The 24824-nt window shown below is 41.3% G+C and overlaps 1 protein-coding gene across 1 annotated transcript; it reads right to left on the bottom strand.

Annotated features, from left to right (window-relative positions):
* Positions 1–12010: 12010 nt before the first annotated feature.
* Positions 12011–24469, bottom strand: RGR (retinal G protein coupled receptor). The gene is made up of 7 exons (XM_066555032.1): positions 24391–24469; positions 21417–21573; positions 20583–20704; positions 15440–15593; positions 14700–14817; positions 13072–13185; positions 12011–12154 (listed from the first exon to the last, which is right to left on the bottom strand). The coding sequence occupies exons 1-7, from the start codon at positions 24467–24469 to the stop codon at positions 12011–12013; spliced, it is 888 nt and encodes a 295-aa protein (XP_066411129.1).
* Between the last annotated feature and the right edge of the window lie 355 nt (positions 24470–24824).

The following is a 24824-nucleotide window of genomic DNA, read 5'->3' as shown; positions in this document are numbered from 1 at the left end:
GTAACCAGGTAAAATGCATGGAGTGATCTGGCCCTGGCAGCTGTAAAGCTGGCTGTGCTCAGCAGGAGCTGGGACCCCTCAGGGGTATCCCTCTCTGAGAACTCCTGAAATCCTTCCTTTGGTGCTGAGGACTTATTTCTTCCTGAAGCAATTGCCAGGCAAAAGGCAGGATTCTTTCAGTTGTTTCACTGAACTCATTCCTGTTCTAGGTTTTGAGCCTGATTTAGCTCTTCTCACTACTGACTTATGATGGTGGTCCTTCCCTAATTAGGGGATGTGTCAATTTTCCTTGTGAAGGCCTCCTGATGCCTGCAAAGAATTGTCCTGGAAAAACTAGTGGGAGTTTGATTCACAGAAATGCCTCTATGTTCAGTATTATTAATTTGTAAATACAGCCAGGAATAAGGAGCTGCAGGAGCAGCCCCAAATTCTCATTGTACTTTTTGGGATGGCTGTTTGCAAGGGTGAGTACTCTGGGCAATCTACTCATGTGGGGCAGACTAAGGGCTCACAAGCCCTATGTTTTCAAAAAGGTGCTGACAATTCACCACTATTGCAGTTATTTGTTAATATGCACTGAACAGCTTACTACATTTTTTTTTTAAATGTGGGAATATTTCTACCTCTTTCTACTCTTCTTTATGGTGTGGTTTGTTTTTGGTTTTGTTTTTCTTTTCTTCTGACTGTTCCTGCATGGTTAACTGGAGTCAACTTGAGGTTAAAGCTAATTTAAACTGGATGCTATATTTAGCATTTATGGTGCTAAAAGGATTATAGGAAAATAGATACTACATAAGTGGCCATAATCTTCTCACTGCTTGTGTTACTTGAGTGGCAGAGAATGGGGTGCCAATCTGAGATTAAAAATCTAATTTTAGGGAGTTAACAAGAGTCACATTGAAGCATAAAGGTACAGAGGGATTAAATTTTGTGGACTTAATTTTTTTAATTGAGCCCCTGACCTGCTAAAAACCTTGCAATCATATCTTTAACCAAAGCCTATGATTCTAAATTATGTACTATTTCCATACACCAATTTAATAAAATCAAACTAGACACTTCAGTTTTACCCTTGATGGAACAGCCAGGATACATTTTCAGAGGTCATTTTTTTTCCACTGCCTGAAGCTTGGCAAGCCAGCTCTGTGCCATAATTTTTGATTGCTGGAGGCAGCAGTTAGCCAGCTCCTTGTCTGTATTCCTTCCTTCCTGCCAGTGACAGGAAAGCCCAGCTTGGGATGTGAGGAACCAGTGCAGATGGCAGCTCTGCAGCTCCAGTACTGTCCCTTGGTCACAGTACAGCCACCTCACCTGGAAAGACCTCCCAGTTAATTTATTTTCCATCACCTGGAGAGAAAAAAAAGAAGAAAGAAGAAACAGATGAGTGACAAATAATGCTGTTTGGAACCAAGGCTTATGGCTCTGGTTGGAGGGTGGACTGCTTCTGAAAAGAGACACAAAAAACTTTAAACCATGGAATTCCCATCATTCATTATAGATGAACCAGCTTCTCTGAGTTAAATTGTCAGTGCAACAGAGGGAGGACTGGCTGCTAGCCCCAAGGCACTGCAGGAGCCTGGTGACTTGGTAAGATACAGTGCCCAGCACAGGCTTACTGGGGGTTGGTTATTCCACATTCTTCCAGTCATATTTAATGGCTCCCAGCAGGACGAGGGAGGGATCTTGCATTCTGACTGCAACCAAAATGGAAGCAAAATCATCATCCAGAGAATGTCTGAACTGGTCTCCCTTTTATTCCTGCTTGCCTGCAGGCTTTTAAATAACAATTAAACCCTCTTAATGGGATTTGTGTACCATATGGCACTTTTCTCACAGGATGACACTTTCTTATTGCTATCCTGTCATTTGTCCTTATCTACAAATAGTTTTCAGCCAGAAAAGCAACAGGCACAGCTTAGAGACATTCAAGCAGAGAACACCATCCCTTTGGATAGTTATTTGTTCATTTTTGTCTGAGGCATTATGTTTTCTTGTGGTGGTAAATCAATGGAGTGGATTTCAGTGGTGTCCTGGTTTAACCCCCAGTCTGCAACTAAGCCCCAGGCAGCTGCCCACTCACTCCCCCTGCAGTGGATGGGGAGGAGTTGGAAGAGTAAAAGTGAGGAAACTCATGGGTGGAGATAAAGACACTTTAATAGGTAAGACAAAAGCCACATCCATAAGCTGAGCAAAACAAGGAATTCATTCAGCACATCCCATGGGCAGGCAGGTGTTCAGCCATCCCCAAGAATGCTGAGCTTTCTCACATATAACAGTTACTTGGGAAGTACTTCCTTCTTCTCCCAGCTTTATATACTGAGCATGATGTAATATAGTCTGGAATATCCCTTAGGTCAGGTGAGGCCAGCTGTCCTGGTTGTGCCCTCTCTCAGCTCCTTGTGCACCCCCAGCCTTCTCACTGGTGGGGTGAGGAGCAGAAAGGGGCTTGGCTCTGTGTAAATGCTGATCAGCCATAAGGAAAACATCACTGTATTATAAACACGGAATCCTACATATTGCTGTACACCATTTGCTATGAAGAAAATTAATTCTGACCCAGCCAAAACCAGAACAAGTGGCAAGTTCAGGCCTCTGAAATATTATGGCAAAAAGAAGTTAATAAATGCTCAGTGTAAGCAGAGACTGTTGGGTGATAGGATTCTGACATGCCTCTAGTCCTGAATCTCTTAGTTTTCTTTGTAATACTCTCATTTTTGCTGGTAATGAATTCTGAGAAAGAGTAACTGCAAAAGAACACCATTTTTATAATTTGGTCCACGTAACACAATGGTATTGCTTGTCTTACTAATGCTTGCAATGCTTGCTTCTCTTTTAATTTCCTCCTAAATCCTATTTCAAAGCACTGAGGTTCAGCCAGCAGTAGTTACACAGCTGTTTGGTGGTAGATGGAGTCTTTAATTATGGGCAATGCCATGGGATTAATGTTTCTAATTTCAGCTGCTGGGTGGGGTTTCACTGGAGTCAAGAACCATGTTTTTTCACTGATGCCTCAGGCTGAAATTCATTGCTGCTTCACGTGTTGTATTTATAGGTATGGCTGCTATATACATTTGATTTCAAATGCCATCTTTAGGCAATTGTTTCAGAGGTGCTGATACTCTGCTCTCCCCACCTGTCTATCCCACAGCAGGTGTGTCTGTCTGTCTGCACTGCTGTCCAGTGTACAGTTTCCCCTGGAGAATCCTGATTCTGAATAAGCACCTTGTGTCTTCTAAACTTTTAGACCAGTGAAGTTGGCTAGTGTGACTCCCTTCAGCAAGCACATTAGGATCAGATCTGACTGTATCTGTGATGTGCTCCACTTTCCAAGTGCTCTGTGCATGAGTTTGGAGAAACTAGGGGAATGTTTCAAATAGTTTTGGCCTTAATGTAAAAGAAAGCATTAGTTGCTTCACAAGGGTTGATCACTCTCCACTGCTACCCAAGAAGATGCTACACTTGATTTGCATCCTTAGGAATGGATTATGATCTCTCAAACACCTGCTATCAAAACCTTACTTGACTGTTTATGTTAGAACAGGACGTAAGGTTACCCCCTCTCTCTGAGCATGAGGCCAATGTGGCCCCACAATGCTAACCCTTCATCCTTGCCAGTCACAGCCCCTGTAGCATCATTTGAGCCATCATGGAAGCATTGCAAGCACTTGATTACAGTATAGGCAGTCCTGTTTCACCAAGGGCTGAGGGAATAAAGCTGTGCATAGGGAAACTAAGGGGTCAGGGCTTACTGAGCCAGGAAGGACAACCATAATCGTCTAATCTGAAACTAGGCCAAAAATGTCTTCAGAGCTATCTGTCTTTGTCTAAAAGGTTGCAAGAGATGGTGGTTTCACTAGTTCCCCTGAAAAGCTGCTTCTGTCCTTCATTATTTGGTTGCTGGGAAATTTCCCCTTATTTCAAGGCTGAATTTTTCTGACTTCCACTTTTATTCATTGGGTCTTTGTCAGCCAGATTGGAAAGCTCCTCACGTGTGTCTTCCCCAAGAGCGATTACCTACACAGTGTGATGAAGGTATGTCTATACTTTCTCCTCAGTGAGCTGAATATGCTGAGCTTCCTACCCATCATGTCAGAAGGCATGGGCTTTTTTTTTAAGCAGAGAATTCATTTGTGACACTCACTTGAACTCTGTCCAATGTCTTCAAATCCTCTTAAAATGCAGACACTAGGACAGCATTCAGTAACCTAGTAATGGTCTTGGCAGTGCTGCCAAATGATGCTGAAATCCTTCATTATTTCTGCTTCATATTATTCTCCCCCACCCATATTCAAGAATCTCGTTAGTCCTTTTTGCAACAGCATTGCCCAGACAGCTTACAGTGAGGCGATTATCTAAAATGACCCCTAAATCCTTTTCTGAGCTCTGTTTTTCAAAGCAAAGTCTTCTATCATGTAAATATAAGCAACTTCCATTCTTGGATCTCAAACATTTGATCTTACCAAAATGTATTTTTGCAGGCTACAACTATTTACCCTAATGGCTCACTTACCCATCTATCTGTTAGTTACTACTCCACACAGTTTTATGCCACTTGAAGATGGAACTGTAGCACAGAGAAGCAGAACAAAAGAGTCAAAAAAAAGTCTCTGGTTTTAAAATGGCCCTAGTCAGTGGTATCTACCCATGAACTGTATTTTAAGAGCTGTTAATACCAGTAGCCTAGTATTCAGCTCATAGAACGTGTTATGTGGTAATTCTACAAAAGGTATTATTTGCTGTATTTTACTTATCCTTACAAATAGAGAAATTAAAGTTTTCACTAGGAACATGAGTCTTTGCATTTTATCCTGGAAAAAATATCATGATCTAGATTTCTTCACATCTAGTCAAGTCAAATAAATTCCAAATTGTTCAGTTGTCAAAAACAGGTCCAATCATTAATTAAAAAATAATTATTCCTAATTAGTAGTAAAAGAATGTGATTCTAGGAAGGTCTTTTCTGGCTTAAACAATTCAATGATGTTAAGTTGCCTAGTCCCAGGTTTTGGATCCTTGCTGAAAACAGTGGTTCAATGCGCTGACAAAGGACATGAAACAAAAATCCCTCCTGTTTTCAGATTTATAGTCTGTTCAAGGTGCTTTTCCTTACTTTCTGTGTGGATTCCACTTTTGGTGAGAGCTTATGTACCAGACTCAGGCTTGGGGACCATCCTCCAGGAGCTAATGTATCACATGGTGATGCCAAGGATCTCAGTACTTAGATTCTTTGTAGATAAAGGGCTAACAGTGAATCAGTCCACTGTCTTGTCTCCATATAGATTTTTGTTGGTTATCTATTTCAAGAAAGTTGAACCTTCCTAGTAAAAGAGGCTTCAGAGTTCCCTGGGAAATGCAGTGTTTAATCCATGCCTCAGAGGCACTATTCCATGTGATACCCAGGACATGCTCCACTCAATGAGCTGCTGAGACAGAGGCACAACTGCAGGGTGCTGATCAGCTTTAAAGTTTAAACTGACTCTGGTTCAGTAGTGAAAGAGCTGACAAATATTGCCACCATAGCACTGGGTTTGCCTTCCTTCGGTTAGTTTGATGACATTTTCCCTGCCCCATCTGTACTTAATAGCATGCTTGACCTGCTGCTTCTACAGCTGATTTCAGCACAATGGTTTTTCATCCAATGGGATATAATTTGCTTGCAAACTGATTGTCTTTGAATGATGGGTCAGCTTATTGATAGAGAAATCAAGAATGTTGCTGTAGCACCTCAGGGTGTAGTTCAGTGGAAGAAATATTGGGACAGTGGACACGAATCAATGAACACCATGAAAAAATCTGTTTCCTCACTGTTCACCAAGAAGATTAAAAGAGTGGCTTCTCCAGCAATTTGAGCCTCCAACTGTCGCCTGTCAAAATACAGTTTGTTTTCACTGTCAAGATCTAAAGCACATTGAAAGCTTAGCACTCTTGCAAGCTTGCTCTCTGTTTCCACTTGCATAATATTCTTTGCTGGTTTTTAAAACATAGAATCATAGAATGGCTTGATTTGGTTTGGAAAGGATCTTAAAGATTACCTAGTTCCAGCCCCTCTGCCTTAAGCAATGACACCTTTAACTAGACCAGGTTATTTAGAACCCCATCCAACCTGGCCTATATGTAAGTGAACTACTGCTGTCTCCATTTAAAAAAAGATAGATGTTTGTAGGATACAAATGTTTGTCTTCTTAGAGTCATATTTTTGTACTACAGTAATTAGAAGAACTATTTTTCAAACTTGACTTTTGACAGAATCGTAAAAAAGTATTAGGCCTTGATTTATAGCTACATAATTATTTTTCTAAATCCCAAGAACAAATTGTTAGTAAAGAAAACACATTTTCTACCATCAGAGACCTACTGAACTAGGTATTTTCTTCTGAAACATAGCTCTAAACAATGTTTAATTAGTTTACATTAATTTGAGACCTGGGTTAATTAAAATTAGATTCCTTTAAAACAGGTAATTGAATTTGCATCTGAAATACATTAAACTGTCATTTAGTCAAAAATGCCAAATCTGCAAATGTCAAAATGCCAAAAGTGCAAAATCTTAATTGTCTTGACCATTTCTGTGGGTCAGAGTCTCAAGGGAGGCATCAGCTCTCTGCAGCTTCCTTTGCTTCTCCTCTCTGGCACTGCTCAGGGGTATTATTCCTAAGCAGTGAGCCCTGTGCTTGTGTCCTGCTTCTTCTGAACCAAGGAAAACCTGTAGCCCAGCACAGTCCCTTTACACAGCATTAGCTCTCCTCTTCTGACAGTTCTGTGATCTGAAGTTCTGCTCTGAACAAAACCTGCTTTGGAAAATTTCATACATGGTGAACACTGGAAGAAATTTCAGTCTGCAGAAATTCAAGGGTCTCAAAGTGTTAAAAAAATTCTTAAATCTTGCTTTTACAATTTCAATTGTATTAATAATCACTCAGACTTGCATCTCATTGAGAAGCATTTTTGTGCTTCTGGTGCTGTTACTGCATCCTTTTGTCTTTTAATGATATACACAAAAGATTACATTAGTAAGCTTTCAAACAACACCTAATATATATGTGTAGGCATGTGTGTTCACCATTTGAAAACTCTAATTATTTTACATAATAATAATAATGCACCAGGCTCACGATCCTTTTTCTCTGCAGAGAGTGGAATGCCTATTTTCATAACAACAAGTCTTGTGGGTATTTACAGTGTTAGCCTGGCCAGGGTAGCTCATAGAGACCATTGTAATCCTCTGAAGAACAATCTCAAATGTGAATATGTATAAAAAGGCAGATGCTACCAAATACTTTTGCAGTTTAACTCCAACATGCAAACTCTCACTATCATGGGCTGGGGTGTGAACCTCTACTTTGTCATCCTTGCAGGTGGAACATGAACAGAATTTAAGTGAGACATAACAGAAAGGATGAGTACTTGTGACTAACACTTGCCATTCATCATCCTATAAGGATCTTATATTTCACTTTTTGTCTTTGTATCCCACCCTGTTGAACCAAACCAATCACTAACACTTGGGTTCATGTTTAAGATTTTGGCAGTCCATTTTTCTCTGTGATGACAAAACCAGCTCTCTGCCCTGTTTTACAGTAATGTAGTTCCAAGATGTATGGTGATAGACTGGGAACAGTGCAGATTCCTCCTCTGACCCTCTTGCTGAATTGTTGTGTGATGCTCCCATCAGCTGTACTGCAGGTGCTGGAAAAAACACATTGCAATGTGTGTGAGGAATGTGCGCTGCAGAAAAGCCTGACTCCTTTTATTGAACTCTAGGGTGTTTGTAAGTGTGGGCAGTGCAGGAAAGCTGAGTCAGCCAGATCTGGATTTGCAGCATTATTGAGGACACAGTAACTTCATTTGGAGTTGTGGGCGTTTAATAACCTTGAAAATAGAACTGCATGAAATGCTATTTGAGGTGTGAGGCTTTTATGTCTGCTGAAAGAAAACCTGAAGAAATTACACTTTGTATCTAGAGATAAGGAGGAAAAATTGCCTTCTGTTTTTTCTTTGAAAGTCTGTTTTTCATCAGTGTGTCAGAGTGCTCACTCTGAGCAGAATTAGTTTGCCTGTGAGAGGGATGGGAGGATGTTTAAGTGATATTAGATATAATGCTGCAAATCACTGGGCATTAAGAGGAGTTGGATGCTGAATCAAGTAATTGAAGCCTAAGGAGAGGTCCACCTTCCACTTCTATTTTGGTTGTGTTCAAAATCTCCCCAACAAAGGGTTGCAGTGGCTAATGTGACATAACCTGAGGTGTCATTTAATTACTTTTAACAGTGGACACACAGTTGGAGTCACTCTCATCTTTAGTGACAGGACAGGTATTGATCACTGCTCTTCATGTTGGCTGAACTGGCTTAAGGTGAGTCTCCATTTTTTTGTTCTTATGCAGTTTGCTTTAGGGAATAGCTGGAATACTACATGTACAGGAGTGTCTTGCATCCCCTGTATAACCCCCTGGCCTGTACTTTGGTTAGGGTAATGTAAATCCTGTTTCTAGCCATCTGTGACTCACCAGAGTGCAAAAACATGATGGGATTTTGAGTGCTTCAGCCTAAACTACTCAAGATAACACCTTGTTGTGACAGGTCTTATCAAGATGGTAAGAGATATCCATTGGCAAGACCTGGACACCCTGCAGTGCCATGGGGCACTGGGCCAGCACATTGTGGTGAGGGCTGACTGTGCTAAGGGTAAACTGTGTAAATTAACTGGAAGTATCTGTTGGGCTTCTTGATGCACTGCAGTTTGCTTTCAGACATTTTCCTGAAGCAGAGCACACTTGTTTAGGCCATTGTTAGTGGTCATCAGCCACTCCTTGATGTGGATAAACCCGTGGTGAGAACTGGTCACAGCCAGAAGAGAGACCAGTTTTCAGGTACTGCTAGATCTTGGTGACCAGTCCCTGGAAACTCTCATGTTTATTTCCATGTCTCTTTTTGTTTAAACTTATTTTGTTGAGAGAAAGTATCCATAATGCAATAAATGAGCCATGAGCAACCTCAATTCCTCCCTTCTTTGGCAGGAAGTCAGCAGCCAAGGCTATAAACTAGAGTTTCAAGAGTTTGTTCAAATGCTTTGTTTACCTCTCTTCACTCAGTCAGGAGCTTTTATAACTTGTATGAAGGATCCCTCAGGCTGGGACAGCTGTGGGCCTGAGTGGCTGAGAAGCATTTGTTGAAGATATTTAGGGGAGAGATAAATGACAGGAGAAATGACTCAGGTTTTGTGTACATCTTTAGGTTTAGAGGTGCAGAGTGAAACCAGAAGGGATTTCTGACCCAATGAGAGAAACAGTGCACAGGAAGCCATCTGAAGTGAGTGTCTCTCTCTCTCTTGGGTAGGACAGGCTATTCTCATCTCACTGTAATGCACTCTGCTGCCTCTGCTTTGTCCCAGGCTTATAGCACTATGCTGGGCCATATGAACACATCCTGTGTTCTTCACAGTCCCTCTGTAAGTTTTGCACCATCTGAAAGGTTTCAGTGACTTTGTTACCTTGCATTTCTTCAGTGGAGATCTAGAGGACAGCTTTGGTTGCTGCTCAGGACAGAGGCCCCATTTGTCTCAAGACTTGAATACCATTTACCAATGGTATGCTCTCCAAGTCATGATATTCAGCTTTACCCATCACTTCTTCTCAGTAATCAATATGAAAAAGCATGCACAAACCTAAGCAGAGGCATATTTAGATTTGTAGCTGTCCAACAGAATGAAGAAATGGCTCTGCTGCTTTCTACTCCCACATTAGAAGGTTTGTAGTAAGAGCAAGTCAAAAGTCAATCTGCAAATGGACTAAGAGCCAAAGTCTGAGATGAGTTCCTGATGTATGTTTCCTTCAAGCCAAAGGGACTCAGTCCCCAACCAAATGTTTTTAGCTGTTATTTATTAGGTTATTACAGTCTTTTTATGTAAGCCATGTGTTTCAGTAGGCAGACATGAAGAACACTCCTCAAACCATGAATTTCAGAAAATGTACATCTCAAACTAATTTTACTGTATGCCCCATCATTCTTCTGCTACTGGGGGCAGCAAACAATCATTCCATCTCTCATGCCCTGTGTCCCTGCTTCAATAAGGCTGTCTCTGTTCTCCTCACCAGCCACCTCTTCTGAGCCAACTCTTGTCTTCATTTCCTCCCTACTGTGTTCAAGCTTCTCCCTGTGTTTGATCATCTCTGTGTCCCTTTTCTAGTTTATCCTCTCCGAGTTGGAATGACCCAAACCATGCACCCTGTTCATTGAATAAATGGTTTTCAAATGGTGTGACTGTGTCCTGTTTTGTTGCCTACTCCCTTTTTCGTGCTTTTTTAGCATTCTGCTGGGATTTGTCTTTGTGACCCCGCTGACAATGGAGCTGGTGATTGCAAGACCTACCCAGGCCTCTTTCCTGATAAAGAGATAATTGCACATTCAGAGCCTGTCACTGTAGATACATACTTAGAGATAATTTTGTGCCCAGACACATTATTTTGCACTTATCAGTGCAAACATTTTGTCATCTTCTCACTTTATATTATGTGTATCTAAGATTTAAGTCTTAGCTGTCGGCATTAAAAGTTATTATTCTGCATAATTTTGTCATGGCATTATTCAGTGCTCTGTCAGGTAGTTTGTGACCAGATTGAACCTCATGAAGTCCCAAAGCACATCTCTGAATGGGATCCTGCTGGTTAACTGCTGACAAAATGACATTTATTCCCCATCTCTAGACATGAGAGGAATATTCCTTCTACCCACTGATTGTTTAGCTTGGAGGATTGTACCATTTACCCTTTTGTATCTCATAAACAACTGGTTTCCCTTTTAGTATGTTGGAAGGCATCAAAAGGATGGATCAGCTTTTTCTTTGGTTAGTTTCAAAAACCCTTTCACTGTGCTTGGAAATGAACCATATGATCCCTGTAAGTATCAATTAGATTTGCTTTTTTGGTGCACAAAATCTCTCCTAGTCTGTGTCGTGCACATATTTTTTTACGAATGGGCAATTCTGACACACATCTTGTAATAACAGGCAATATCAACTTCACAGTTTTTCATCCCATAGGCAATATGAGCAACATGAGCAAATACAAATGTTTAAAATGGACATTTCTGAGACTTTAAAATACATTTAAATTCTGATAATTATGAAAGTGACTTTTTAATTGCTCAGACTCTTTAATCACCACTGATTCAGGGATTGCTCTCTTATGTAGAACATAGGGGAATTTCATGTAAGATGAGAAGTTAATTTTTATTCTTATGGCATTTTTGAACAGAATCTGACTCATACCTCCCTTTAGTTCTTGCTCAATGTTCAACAAAAAGATGAATGTTTTTTATGAGGGACTATAAGCTTTTGATTGTCCTGCTAAGCAGCAGCTGCAAAATCCAATGCAGTTTAGTGTGTGACAAAGCTGAATGTCATGCAGTAACTCATTTGAATAGGAGCCAAGCCAATATTCCTTACTGGGGAAACATGCTCACTAAAATGTTTTTATGGAACTAGGATGTCAGATTCATGATGGAAATTTGGAAATGCCTGTTTTGGGTGCACTGAAAATGAGTTGTTCAGATGAACAAGCTATTTATACAGACATGTGGTCAATACTGGATACTGGTTTAATCTTCTAGTAATCCAGACATTACCATATGGACAACCTGCACAGATTGATCTGATGAGGCCTCACTGGGTAAATTAATATCCTGCTTCAGTTAATTTGCTAAGCTTTTATGTTAGCTTTTATCAGGAGAAAAAAAAATGCTTTCCAGCACATAGTTTATTCACAGTGACTTATAAAATGAGACTGATGACAATCGACACAGGTTTAAGGCAGCTTGTTTGACAAGCAGCTCATGATGGTTTGGACAGTTATCTGGAGGGCTTTCTTTCCATACTTCATTGTTTGCAGCCAATGCACAGCCTTTCCAATGTGGAACCACCTTTGCACATACATATCAGAGAATGCACTCAGTTTTCTCTTGAATTTTGCTTTCAGTGATGTACCTGCAGTAATTTTGTTTAATACCATAATGGGTTATTTAGTTTTGTTATCAACCTCTGCTTTCTCAATCTTCTGTCCTGTGAGGAACTGCCATATTCCTCCTCTGTAGTTCTCATTTCCCAGGGCATATACAAAGGCATCCACCGTTGGCACAGTCTTGGCAACAAGAGCAGGAATCTGTCATGAGACACAATATTTATTACTAGGAAAATTGAGAAGCCAGTGGGCTGATGTCAGCCTATGTTTAGTTTCCCTTTACCAAAAAAAGGCCTGTCTCCAATAGCATTAGCTTGCTACTCCCAGAGAGGGGAGAAGTAAAAGCAATTTGGCTGGTGGGAAGACCTACTCAGGAAATTACAATTTCCAGGAGAAAGAGTTTAGGTTGGCATTTCCTGGAACAGGGCTCATTCAGTTGAGAGTGAACACCAACACTTAGGAGGAGTGAAAGGTGTGCCATGGACACCTTTGGATGGATAAACAGGCTGATGTTGGTAACCCATTTAATGTGTGACACTGAATACAGTAATGCATTTGGTGACCTGAAACTGGGCTGATTTGGGGGCATGGTATGAAAGCTGAAAGGTTTGATGTGATATTACTGAATCCAAGCAGTGGCTTTGGAGCCAAGACTCATAGAAGAAAGGGGAAAAAGGAGGCAGCAGAGCCTTAGGAGTGAACAATTGCAGCTTCCCTGAGGAGAGAGAAGTATTAGAAATATGAATGAGACAACCAGTCTCTTTAAAACTGAAAATTTTGAGCTAGTACCTCCCTCTGAGAAGGACACCAAAAGCTCCTATATGGCACAGAACAGTACAGGTTCAGTGCAGGTTACACACCCCTAACTAACTGCTGAAGAAAAATACCCCTGACTTTCTAAATTTTTTCTTGATCAGAGCAGTAATGCAATGCCTTTTATATCACTGTGCTTGCCTGTTTTCACTAAAAATGGTAGATGAACAGAATGCTTTGAGGAAAAGGACTTATATATGTTTTTACAAATAAACCCAGTAGTGAGCAAATTGGCAATGTTCCACAGAGACAGAGAGAGGGGAGGGAGGAAATGTCACTTTGGGGTCTGGGGGGCACCCACGTACCATGCGGTATTTTGGTGGGATGAACATCACATTTTCCACTGCTGCATAGGAGCACAGGAGGCAGTAGGGACCCCAGCAAATGACCAGTGTCTTCAGTGGCAAACCAGTATTAAACTGGAAAACAAGAGCAATAGGTTTGTGTTTCACAATCACACACTGCAACAAATGGATGGCAGAGGTCCTGTGGGACTGTGGTTTGTGTTCAGTAGCAGGAGAGGATCAGCCAACAGGACATGGGACAGAACAGTGCAGCAGCACCAAAGCCCTGATCCTGGGCGTGGGTGGGGAGTGACAGAGGTGACAAAACACCTTATGGTAGACCAGATAAATCTGTGTGTGCTAGATATAGAAGCCGTGGCCAGTAACTCCTCCTGAGGGGAGAGAGCAATTGAAAATTTAAGTGAAAGTGAAGCAATTGAAAATTAAGTGAAAACTTAAGTGAAAATTTAAAAATTATTTAAAATAATTCCTTTTAAGTTTCATTTAAAATTTAAAAGGAATAATATTTTGCTGACTTCCTAGATGGTCTTGCAGACAAACTGTGTCAAGGCACTGCTATGCTGGTGCAACAAAAGGATACAGTAGATGTGTTGTGGTAGGAGCATTTTTTCTGTCCTTTATGCTGGGACCTATCCATGGTGTACATGGCCAGCTGTTCCCAAGTATCTTATAAATTTTAATGACTAAGGAAGTGATAATTTCATCCTTAAATTTTCTGCATGGTAACTTGTCTGCACAGCTACAGAGAATCATGAGAAAGAAATCACATGCTAGTGCATACAAACTCACTGGAAAAAAGTAATAGACATAATAATGAACACTGAGCTTTGTTCAAGAAATATATAGAGGACACAAATATTAATTCCAGTCAGCTACAAACAAGTCTGCCTGACTGTCAATATAACATTTCTCTTGAGATCTGACTGTCTTTACTGAGTGCAGGGGTTGGGCTGTGCCCACCAGCCATGCATAGTGCCCCAGACTGTACAGCCTGCACCTCAGCAAACAACTCATATAATCACCACATTAGATTCCCATAAACCTGCCACACTGGAGCAATTCCTTTGTTTCCAGCTCATAAAGATTTCTGACTTTCCTCAGCCAAGTGTTAACACAATGTGTATGGGAAGGCCCTTCTCCCCCATGGGGTGCCTGCATGTTTCCTTGCAGAGCTGTACTTCTGTCTGACTTCCTCAGCCATAAGACAAAGGCCTGTAGCAAAGCAAGAAATAACAATCCTTCCTGAGACAAATTTCCCTGGATAAAAATTGATTTGCAATTGGTAAATATTCTGTATGCTCTGTGTTTGTTTTTTGAGGAGAGATGGACCAGTATTGATGGAGGGAAATCTTAAGGAATGCTGGTCCAACTTCCTCTTTGATGTGGAGCTGTTTACAGCACAAGGTTGGGGCAAATGTGGCCATCTGGTAAAATGCTGCCATTTCCAAGGATGGTGTTTCCATGAACTTTCTGAATGGCCCCATCCTGTGTTGCACTGGGGAGTTAGGACAGAAGGAGATGAGTCAACGTCTTTGTGGAAGAAATTAGTTTTTTTCAAGGACTTTGTCTCTACTGAAGGCAGGCCTGTTTTGTCATGGTGATTTCAGGGGTTCAGGGAGCTTTCTTACCTTGAAGTGCCCAGTTTTCCTGAACTTTTGGTGTATGGACTGATAGGCTGTCAGCATGATGAAGCCTGGGATCATGAAATTGAAAGTGGACAGAGCAAAAAGGAATGTGACATAGTTTCTGGGAAAGGTGAGGAGGGAAGAAAAAAAAAGAGGGTGTTAATTCAAGTCTAGTGCATTTATGTAAACTTGCTGTAAGTATTTACCAAGTTGTAATTTAAAAATTGCTAAAACCACCTTTGTCAACGTGCTTCAGGTGCAGCATTTGCTGAAGGCCAGTTAAGCTGTGCCATGCTATTGTGTGTGGGATGGATAGTCTTGTAGAAAATCACAACAGGTATTTGTATTCTAAACCCAAGCACCACTACTTGGACATCAGTGCTGGCCTGCATAAAGCCAAAAGCTTTATGAAAATATTCTGAAATTATTATGAAAATATTATGAAACTATTCTGAAAGAGTTTCAAGCCCTAAACCCAGAAAAGATGCAGTGTATAGATGAGTGAGGGAGTGGCAGAAAGCTGAGCACCAGGTTGTCCCACAGAGGAACCTGAGTTTAGCTGTTCTGTGTGCCTCCATGGGAGTCCAGGCAGCCTGGGGTGATGCCTTGTCCCAGCTGCTGGGGAGGGATATCTGCCTCAGGAACAGTGCTGGGCACAGCTGAGGGGTTTGTGTGCCACCAAGGCCATCCTAGGGGATGGCAGCCTCCACTCTGCTCCTGTGGGAGCTGGCCCTGGCCCTCACCTGTCCCCTTTGCTGTAGTCCAGGGTGCAGCAGGTTCGGAGGGGTTCGTAGTCGTATTCTCCCCACCCCAGTAAGGGCATCACGGACCAGAAGGCAGCAAACAGCCATGCAAACACCATCATGGAGGCAGCTGTGCTCCACTGCAGCCTGCTCCCTGTGGGAAGAGGAAAGGGGATCTCCATGCCCTGAACAAAACCACTGGAAACAGCTGTCAGGCCCTTGGGCCTCAGGCAGAAACAAGCAGTTTGTGCTTTGTATCCTGAAGCTGACCTGAGTCTGGAGGAATCAGTCTTCCATAAAATATGAAGGAAGGTTTTAGGAAACAGCAAAGTGCACTTCCCTTTTGTGTGTTTTACTTAGACAAGTGCTGTATTGCTTGCTCAGCTTTGTACCACACTGGAGATACAGCTGCTGTTACAAACACTATATTCTTGTGTTTTGGGAATGTGTTTAAAGACACAGATGAGGCAGCAAGTACAATGAACAGGGTGATGCAATAAACAGTGTTTGAAGAAACTGAGTCCCATTGCAGAGTGTGGGGCAGGTCAGAAATGTGACTCTGCACACACTCCCCAGCCCCTGCCCTCTTCCTTCCTGCCAGGCCAGGAGGGTGTGGATATCTCATATATCCTGTTCTAAAATTACTGGTCATCAATAAACATATGTGAATATATATACAATCTGAGAACAGAGCTTGTTCTAAAAATACTACTGGACAAGTAATTTTGTCCTTAAGATCATCACTTAGCCTATAACAGGAAATGTGAAGCTCAGCATTAGTAATTTTTTTAGTAATTTTATAATAAAGTGTTCTCTTGTGCCTATCTCATCCAGTTCCATCAAATACTATAGGAATGTAATGGAAGATTGGAAACTTGAGAAGACACAGGAAGTATTTCTTCATGGAGAAGGCAGGCAGGCTTCCTTGCTGCTGCAGGATGTTGTGCTAGCCCCACTGCTGGCATGCAGAAAGGTCTGGATAATTTTGTTACTGAGGCCTTTGTCTCTCATCATGCCCACGCTGGGCAGCCCGTGACGCCAGCAGCACCAAGCAAGGAGAACAGTGACTTTCCCCAGCACTCCTTCCTAATCCAGTCTCCCATTAGGGACAAGTAATGATGTAATTTTCACTGAGGTTGGGAAGCAATCCTTTTGTCTGCCCTTAGACAGCAGCATCATGACAGCAGGCAGGAAGATTCAGGCCAATTCTGATCTGTCCCTGAGAGGTGAAGGACTGGGGATGAGGTTTTTAGATTTTTAGATTCACCAGATTTAGATTCACTGGATTTTTAGACCTGGTGAAATCAGCTGCTGGTTGACCCTTCAGAAATATTTACACACACATCAGAAGTAGCTAAATATGTAGGAATGTAAAATTAAACAAGCTTGAGATTGTTTTAGTTTTACTCAGAAAAAACACTTTCAGTACAAGGACAGTGAAAAAGTTGTGCTGTCCTCACGTGGCAAAAATATCCTCCCCTGAGAAGGCTGCACAATTTGTTCAGTTCAGTTGTTTTTGTGCACAGCAGGCCATTGCTTTACCTTAAATGCCTTTTCTTGGCCTGATAAAATTTGATGTAATAGCTGTGTAGGTCCCAATTCAATTAAATGCATGTGTATGGGGTTCAGCATATGCTTACAGATAGAATTCTTAATTAGGGCCCTGTGCTGGCAGTTTGGTCCTATTAAGTCCAATCACTCTTGTGCTTTGGTTTTCTCTCTTTGAAAAGCAAAAGGGAAGCCTCTCTTTTCCACACAGTGAAATAGTAATACAGGGAATTTTAAATGATTTCTCTAATTGCTTTGGAACAGAAAGACTGCTCCATCATCAGTCAAAGATTACTAAAATTGTGATGCCAAAAGATGAACTTCTAGCAAGTACTAGATAGAGCATGGAACCTTAATCCTTTTGATCATGAAAGCCAGTTTTAGTGATATAATCATAACTATATCTCAGGGTTTAGTTTTTGGAAACATTTATGAATGTATTTTTGTAAGATTTATGATTTATTCAAACATTTAGCTGATTTTCACAGACTGAAAAATACATCTCTGACACTGGGCCACCTTTCAGCTAGATTTCAGTCTGCTGTTCAAAAGGAGTGTCTGAAATAAAAGGTCAACAGGATTTTCTATGATGGAGGGGGAAAATAGTCCCTTTTACTCATTCCTGCAAATGGTTAAGTTATAATTGCTGTATAATATTAAGTTATAATATATACCAGGACAGTAAATGGCTTGTACCAAACTTAATGGCATGCATCATTTAAAATTAGCTAAGTTTGTCAAAGACAGAAATATCTGAAAATCTGACAAGGAAAAATATATATCAGTCATAAATGAAAGAGGTGTTAGCACCTACTTCATCTGCAGTAGTCACCAGTCACTGGTGCTCACAAGAATTCAGTTTTTGTAGGAATAAGAAATAGTTTATTTTATGCATATCATTATAAAAAGCTCTTTAAAATAACCTCATTAAGGGATTTTTTACTCCTTTTTCTTTTTTTTATTTTGCTGTGGTTCACCATCATCTTAGACTGTCTTGGTGGTTACCTCCTGCTTCAGTGAAAAACACAAGATGTGTAAAAACATCAACATTTTGTCAGGGAAAACTGATACAGGTGCAAAGCTACATGAGGGGAATGCAGTCAGTGTGACAGGAGTTTAGGACTTCCTCCTAATTTGACAGAGTTGACACTGCAATTTTAGCAAATGGTAGTGTGGTAATCTTTGAATACTGATATAACAACCCAGGTTACCTTGGTTGTTAAGGATTAGATAAAAGTCACTGTAATTTTACTTTTAGAAATTGAATGCTGCTGTGAAATCCCTGCTGGTTTTGTTCGTCTTCTCTTTTATAATATTGAGAGAAGTACTGATATAACTCACTTCAGATTTTCTGTTTCCCTCTGATTCTGAAATGCAAGTTAAAAATTTTATATTTTTTCTTTCCTTTTAAATCTATAACTTTACACTATGAACTGACCAGGATCCTTCTCCTCTTCCCAAACTCCTAATGGCAGTGTGAATGGCCAGAGAGGAACTGACAATGTCTGCCTTGATCTAAACTGTCACCTTCTGTCCTGAATACCTGGCTGCTGAGACACAGCTTCCTCAGAATCTGCCCTTTTCTTCTTCACTGTCAGGCACTAACATATAACTACTTCTGCTTTCTCCTTTTCCCCCTAATGATGAAATTTTAAAATCTTTTTTTCCCATCTTGCTAGGGATTGGCATTGATACCCTCTAGACTCCCCTGCTATCTCTCCTCTTGCATACTTTTAGGTTCTTTCTCTAAAAGAACTCTTTGCTGTGAAAGTAGCATTTCATAGACCCCAGAGCCACACTTAGGGGATGAACAGCATTGCCCAGTGTGCTTGCCTAGAAGTAAAAAAAAACAAAAAACAAACAAGAGAGGGGAGAGTAAAATATCCTGACCTTCTCTGTCACATGGGGTGATAATACTATTTTCTTCCATATCAAAAGCAACATGAACCAGATTTCTTCTGAGTGACCTGTCTGTTATCAATACACTTTAAAGGTAGTGCTTCGTCACTTAGGGCTGTGCTGACTTCCAAATCTAAAAACCTGGTCAATTTTCAGAATGTTACTGAAGAAATTGGTGATATTAGCATCCAGAATGCTTGTAAAGTCCCAAGTTATCCTATCATCATAGTAATCTCATACATTCTCATCAGCTCCTTCTTCCCAGAAATAGGGATAGTGAATAATCAAGTGCCAAGCTGAGGAATGCCACAATGAAGGTTTTCTTGGGAAACTGTTAGGATGTAACAAAAAACTGGGAATTATGTAATTGAGCTTGGAAAGAGTACCAGATCCTGGGGAATGAAGATAAAAGGCTGATAGCTTTGTATTTTAGGTAAAGGTATTTTGTACCTTCTGTACAGGCATGCAGCTCACACCAGTGTCAACAGGAGTTTAATGTATGGATTGAGAACGCAGCATAGCCTGTGGGCTTGCTGTAGCACATCTATGAAATATGACTTAATCTTCCTTGCAATCAGCATGTGAAGAATTGAACTAGAAGGGGCTGGTTTTCCTGGAATAACCACAGGGCATGAGCACCTTCTGGGTTTTTAGTTTTGTTGTTCGAAATGTTTGCTTTAGGAGCCATGTTTGGCCATCAGTAAGTAACAATTTGAGCAAAGTAAAGAAGCTTGTGCCCTTAGGGTCCTTCTGTCCTCTTAATGTAGTATATGTTCTTGACTGGAGGAGTGCATGACACAAAAGCATTAAAGCCAATGTAGGCAGAGAGTAAAATGTCTTTCCCAGAGATGCTTATTTTCAGGCTCTCTCTTGTAAAATACAGATGCTCCTCTTCCAGCTCCAAATGCATTTCAGTGTCCAAGGGGTGTTAGTATGGATTTAGCTCACAGCCTGCATTATTTGGGGCCTTTGTCTAGACATGAAAAAATACATTTCTTTGCCTGAGCTGGATTCCTGCAAAAATTGAGGAACAAAAACGCTGGCAGCCTTTCCTCAACAGGATCATCAGACTGACCATATTCCCTGTGTGCTTTGGGTGTGTTTTGCCATTTGCTGCTGGAATCATATGGACGCTCTGTGGGCAAAAATAAGTCTCTTGCACCCCAAAATGCCTGTGTGTTGCACAGAGGGGCTGCTGAGCTCTGTCTGCCCAATCATGCCTCTGCAGGGGCTCTGTTGCAGCCACTGTTTCTGCAGAGGCAGCTCTCTGCTCACACCAAATTTATCTGTCATTAGTAAACTCTGCATGGACATGATGATCTGTTGGGTACACAGCAGGGTGTTGGATGAAAGCCCCAGATGAATAGATTTTTTTTCAATAAGAGGAATTGGATTTTATTTGGGATTTTGTTTTAAAGTTTACTTATGGATTTAAAGAAAGCATGGCAAGAGGGTCACAAATTGGATGTGATCAGGACAAGGAAATATCTCCTGAAGGTGGTTGATAATTTCCCATGTATGGGAAGAGGTCCTTTGGAGAAACTGTTTATATTTGCTGTATCTAGTGTGTAAGAAAAACAAACTTATATATAAGATACACAAATAATAAGTATGTGCTTGCTTTGATTCTCAGAAACCTGAGCCAGCTGCCTTTTGCAGCCCGTGGGTAAGGTTGGAGGGAAACTGCAGCCCTTACTTGTACAGTAGTGATGGTATCGGTCCCAGGCCACGGCAGCGCTGGAACTAATGCTGGCCAGGGCTGTCAGGAAGCCATGGAATCCATGGATTTGACAGCCATCAGAGCCATAGGGCCAGTATCTGTCAACAAACAAGGAATATGTTAAGGAAATGATAGAGAAAGGTAAAGGCATGTTTGGAAATTGCATTAACAGAGAGGGTAAAATGATAGCCTGTGCTTCTCCTGAGGATCTGTCTGAGAAACACTGTGAAAAATGTTACTGTGCTTGCTTTTAGGCATTTGTCAGCATTTTCCTGCTGTGGTGTCTCTTACAGTACAACAGCAACTTGTACTCTTAATACTGAGAAGAAAGCAGAACCCTGCATCTGTGTATTGAAAAGTTAGGGTTTTTAAATTTGAAATCTACATTTCATCCAATTATACAGCTCTTCAAGATTTGCCTGCTTTGTGAGGAGCCAATTTGTCAGTGTGCAAGTCAGTGCAACACAACAAACAGATAAAGACTTGCAGACAAATTTAGGGTCAATCTAGCAGTTTAGTAAAGTGATATTTTGATATTCAAGTAGTTTCTATAACCCCTAGTAAAGCTGTCTGGCTAAATGTCTTCTTTAGTCAGTCTTATAATCTGTCAGTGATGTTATGCAGTAAAATCTGCTTTTCTACTTGCCCAGTAGATCCATGTAGGATTTTGTTTTGTTGTTTCAGATTGAGGGAAGGAGAAGTTTGGCTATGACTTACGGTAGAAAGAGAGCCATTGACCTCTTAGAACTTAAGGTGCTAATTTCCATGTGGCTCTCCCAAGCATGCTTTAGGAAAACCTCTGTGCCATACCTGAGGAAGCTGGAGAAGGCAGCAATGAAGGCATTGATGCAAATCCCGCAGTCGGCCAGGGCGATGCTGAGAACCAGCAGATTGCTGGGTGTCCGCAGCTCTTTGATTTTGCGGAAAGAAATAATTGTCAAGCCATTCAGGCAGAAACCAAGCAGGGCTGAAAGACAGAATTGTTTGCTGTGATTCAACTGGAAATTGAAAATAACTACAATGATACTGCTGTTTTCTTTGATGAGAGAACAATAATTACAGTGCAATCTTATACACAGGGAATAGATCTGTAGTGGTCAGTCTGCACGCAAGTTACAAAGGCTTTCAGAAGAGAACTCATAGGTGACAGCTCAAGCCAGTGCTTCAGATTTCTTCAGTCATGGGGAGCAGAAGCAGTTTGATCTTATTTGTAATTCTGCCTTTTATTAAAATAAGAGAAACTGGATTGTTAGGCTCCATGCAGGGACACATGGTTCAGGGTTCAGAGCGAGATGCAGAGGAGGAAGTTTCAAGAGAGCTGACAGCCAGCATATGCTGCTGGTGTACACGTCAGGCCTGAATTTGCTAGAAAAATGGTTTGTATTTAATATCCATTGTAACATTCCTTTTTGTTTAAGCACAGAAATCCCTCAGCCATGTTTCAGTCAGCCTGCCTCCCTTTGGGCTTCTGTCTTAGGGTAGCCTACATAGTGCTTGAATTACACCAGCTCAATCTTATTACTGTCCCTCGTCAACAGACTATACATGGAAAGGAATAATCTAATTATGAAAAGCAGTCACTGATAGATTTAAAAAAATAAGTTTATGTTGTTCTTCAGGGAGGGATCCAAGCAACCCAAGCTATTCACCCAGCACAGAGCTGTGCCACTCTGAAGCCCATCCTTCACTGGTTTAAACTCAAGCTTTGTCCTTTAATGCCCTTTTCAAGGCGACCTGAATTATTTTAGCTCTGATGAGGATCTGACTCAACATCCAGTCTCTAAGTCTCAGTTAGATGAGAGGCACTGTGTCTTTGTGTTCTTCTTGGAAAAAGAAATGCTGCAGCACAGAAAAAATCCATATCCCCTAATTCTGTAAAGTAGTGTAGTTACTTATGCTTATTGTCTTAATTCTGCAGTTACATAAGATGGATGATTTTTTTTTCTAGTCAGAAATCCTGCTTCTACCTTAATTGCATTAATGGCTGATGGCATAACCATAGTAACAGCTGATGTGTGTCTATCATTGCACAACATATAACAAAATATTTCCAGGAGAAATATTTGGAGCCATTTGAGATCTGCTGTTTTTATTTCCTCCCTGCCAGATTACCTCCCACCCACAGGGTAAAACTGCTGTCAACTCTCTCAAATGCAGAGAAGCCTTTAGGAGAGATGTGTTCTGAGCATATTTAGAGTAGAGCTGAAGAGTTATTACTATATCAGATTTTTTTCTATCTTTTCCCTCTTTTTGGAAGCCTCGGGCTTTACCAGATTCTGCTTTCTTGAAGGTCAGCATGAGTGTACAAATAGAGAACTTACTAATTTTTTTAAAAAAGCATTGAATTTTCAATTTTAGATCAGCAAATATGTTCACTTAATAAAGTGAATGCAACTCTTTACCACAACCTTTCTTTGCAAACTGCACTCAGAAGCTGCCATAAGAAAAGGAGAGGTCTTCATTGCCTTTGTCTCAGAGTGTTCAGAAAGTGAATTAATCCTTGATTGTTTAGCTTGGTCTTCTAATCCAGATGACAATAAAAAAGTTTTACTGCCAATCTACTGGGCACATTCTGCCTAAAACCCTAGGGAAAATACTTATGTTTAGTAAACCATAAATGTATTAGACTACACCTAGTTTTAACTGAAGGTTACCATGGGGCTCTTTTCTGGAACTTCCACAGCTGCAGGACCCTGGCAGGCTGCAGCCCCTGGCACAGGTCAGGGCTGGCAGGGACGTGGTGCCACAAGCAGGTCCCCAGCAGGACCCAGCTCTGGGGCCCTGCCAGCCTCCAGCACTGTCCCTGTCCTGCTGCTGCTTCCCACCCCTTGGGATGGGAGTGCAGGTCCTGCCAGGCTGTGCACATGGCTCAGGGACTGTCAGCCAGGCTTAGCCCTGTTCAGGCAGCAGCCTGGCCCTGGGCAAGAGGTAGAAGCTTTTTCCCCTCTCTTCCAAGGAAGAGTGTGTGACAGCATTTCCAGGTTTCCTTTGCAGCCAGATATGAGCTCAGGTGCAAGGCAAAGGTGAGCTCCCCGTTCATGGGGTGAGCTAAGGAGCATTTATCCCACTCTGAGGGTGCTCACAGCTTCTCCTCCTCTGCTGCTGTGCCCCACAATTCCCACATTCCCCTCTGATCAGCACTGTGCAGGAATGGCATCCCAGGCCCTGGGACTGACACCAACATTGTCCTAGCTATGAGCCTTTGCTGGCTGCCAGGTAGATATAAATTCTCAGTTTTGTTGCAGACTCTCAATAAGTGGAATATGCCTTAAGAAAAGATCACATTCGCTAAATTAAATTGATATGGTTTGTTACTTTTACCCAGCAGCCATTAATTGCAGTGCTACCAATGCAGTCTGGATGTATGCTAACAGTTTACAGTTTTTTTGGAGCAATTGTGTTTGATTGTAAGGCAGCCATCACAACCCACAAAACAAGCAGTCCAATTTTATTGAGAGATTATCAGTCATTTCAACTTCTTTCCCCAGAGGAAGATAAAATTGTCTTTAAAAGTCAACAACAAAATATTAAATCCCAAATTCCTGAGAAGAGAGCTGATTAGCAAGTACTTCACTGCCACAGCTATGCATAGAGTGCAGATCTTCACAGCAAAGAGCTTGCAGCTCACCCTGATTTACTCACCAGGAGTACGGGTGATGTAGCCACAGTAACCAGGGTCAGCATACCACAAATACTGCTGTTCACTTCAATTTTCCTTCCCCCCTCTAACAAGAAATAATAGGAGGAAAGAAATCTTGCTGCCGAGGTCCCACACCAAACTTACCTTCTACCAGCAGGGCAGTGCCAATGGCAAACACTTCTATTTCAGTGAAGCCTTCGGGGAGAGGGTGTGCAGTGACCATTCTTATGGTAAATATGCCAAAAGATTTAACCTCTGCCCTCTGTTATAGCTGTGGGGCTGCCTTTTCTCTGGATCTCTCTACTTCCAGTAGCCCAAGGCTTCTTAAAGGAGCAGCTCACGTGCAAACACATGCTGTTATTATATAAAAGCTTTGGGGTTTTTACTCCCACCACTACAATCCCTGCAGGAATGTTATTAATGATGGGACTAGCATCAGCCTGCACTCCCCCTTCCCCTGCAAATCGTATTTCAGACACCAGCAAAATGAAAGCATTCATGGCAATTACAACAAGTTCTTTGTAGACACAAGATTAAGAAACCTGTCCAGTTAATTTTGCAACACTGGAAAAGAATTA

This window comes from Molothrus aeneus, chromosome 8 (genome assembly GCF_037042795.1).
Source record: "Molothrus aeneus isolate 106 chromosome 8, BPBGC_Maene_1.0, whole genome shotgun sequence".
NCBI lineage: Eukaryota > Metazoa > Chordata > Aves > Passeriformes > Icteridae > Molothrus > Molothrus aeneus.
The sequence above is the reverse complement of the archived record's forward strand: the minus strand, read 5'-3'. Positions and strand labels throughout refer to the sequence as shown.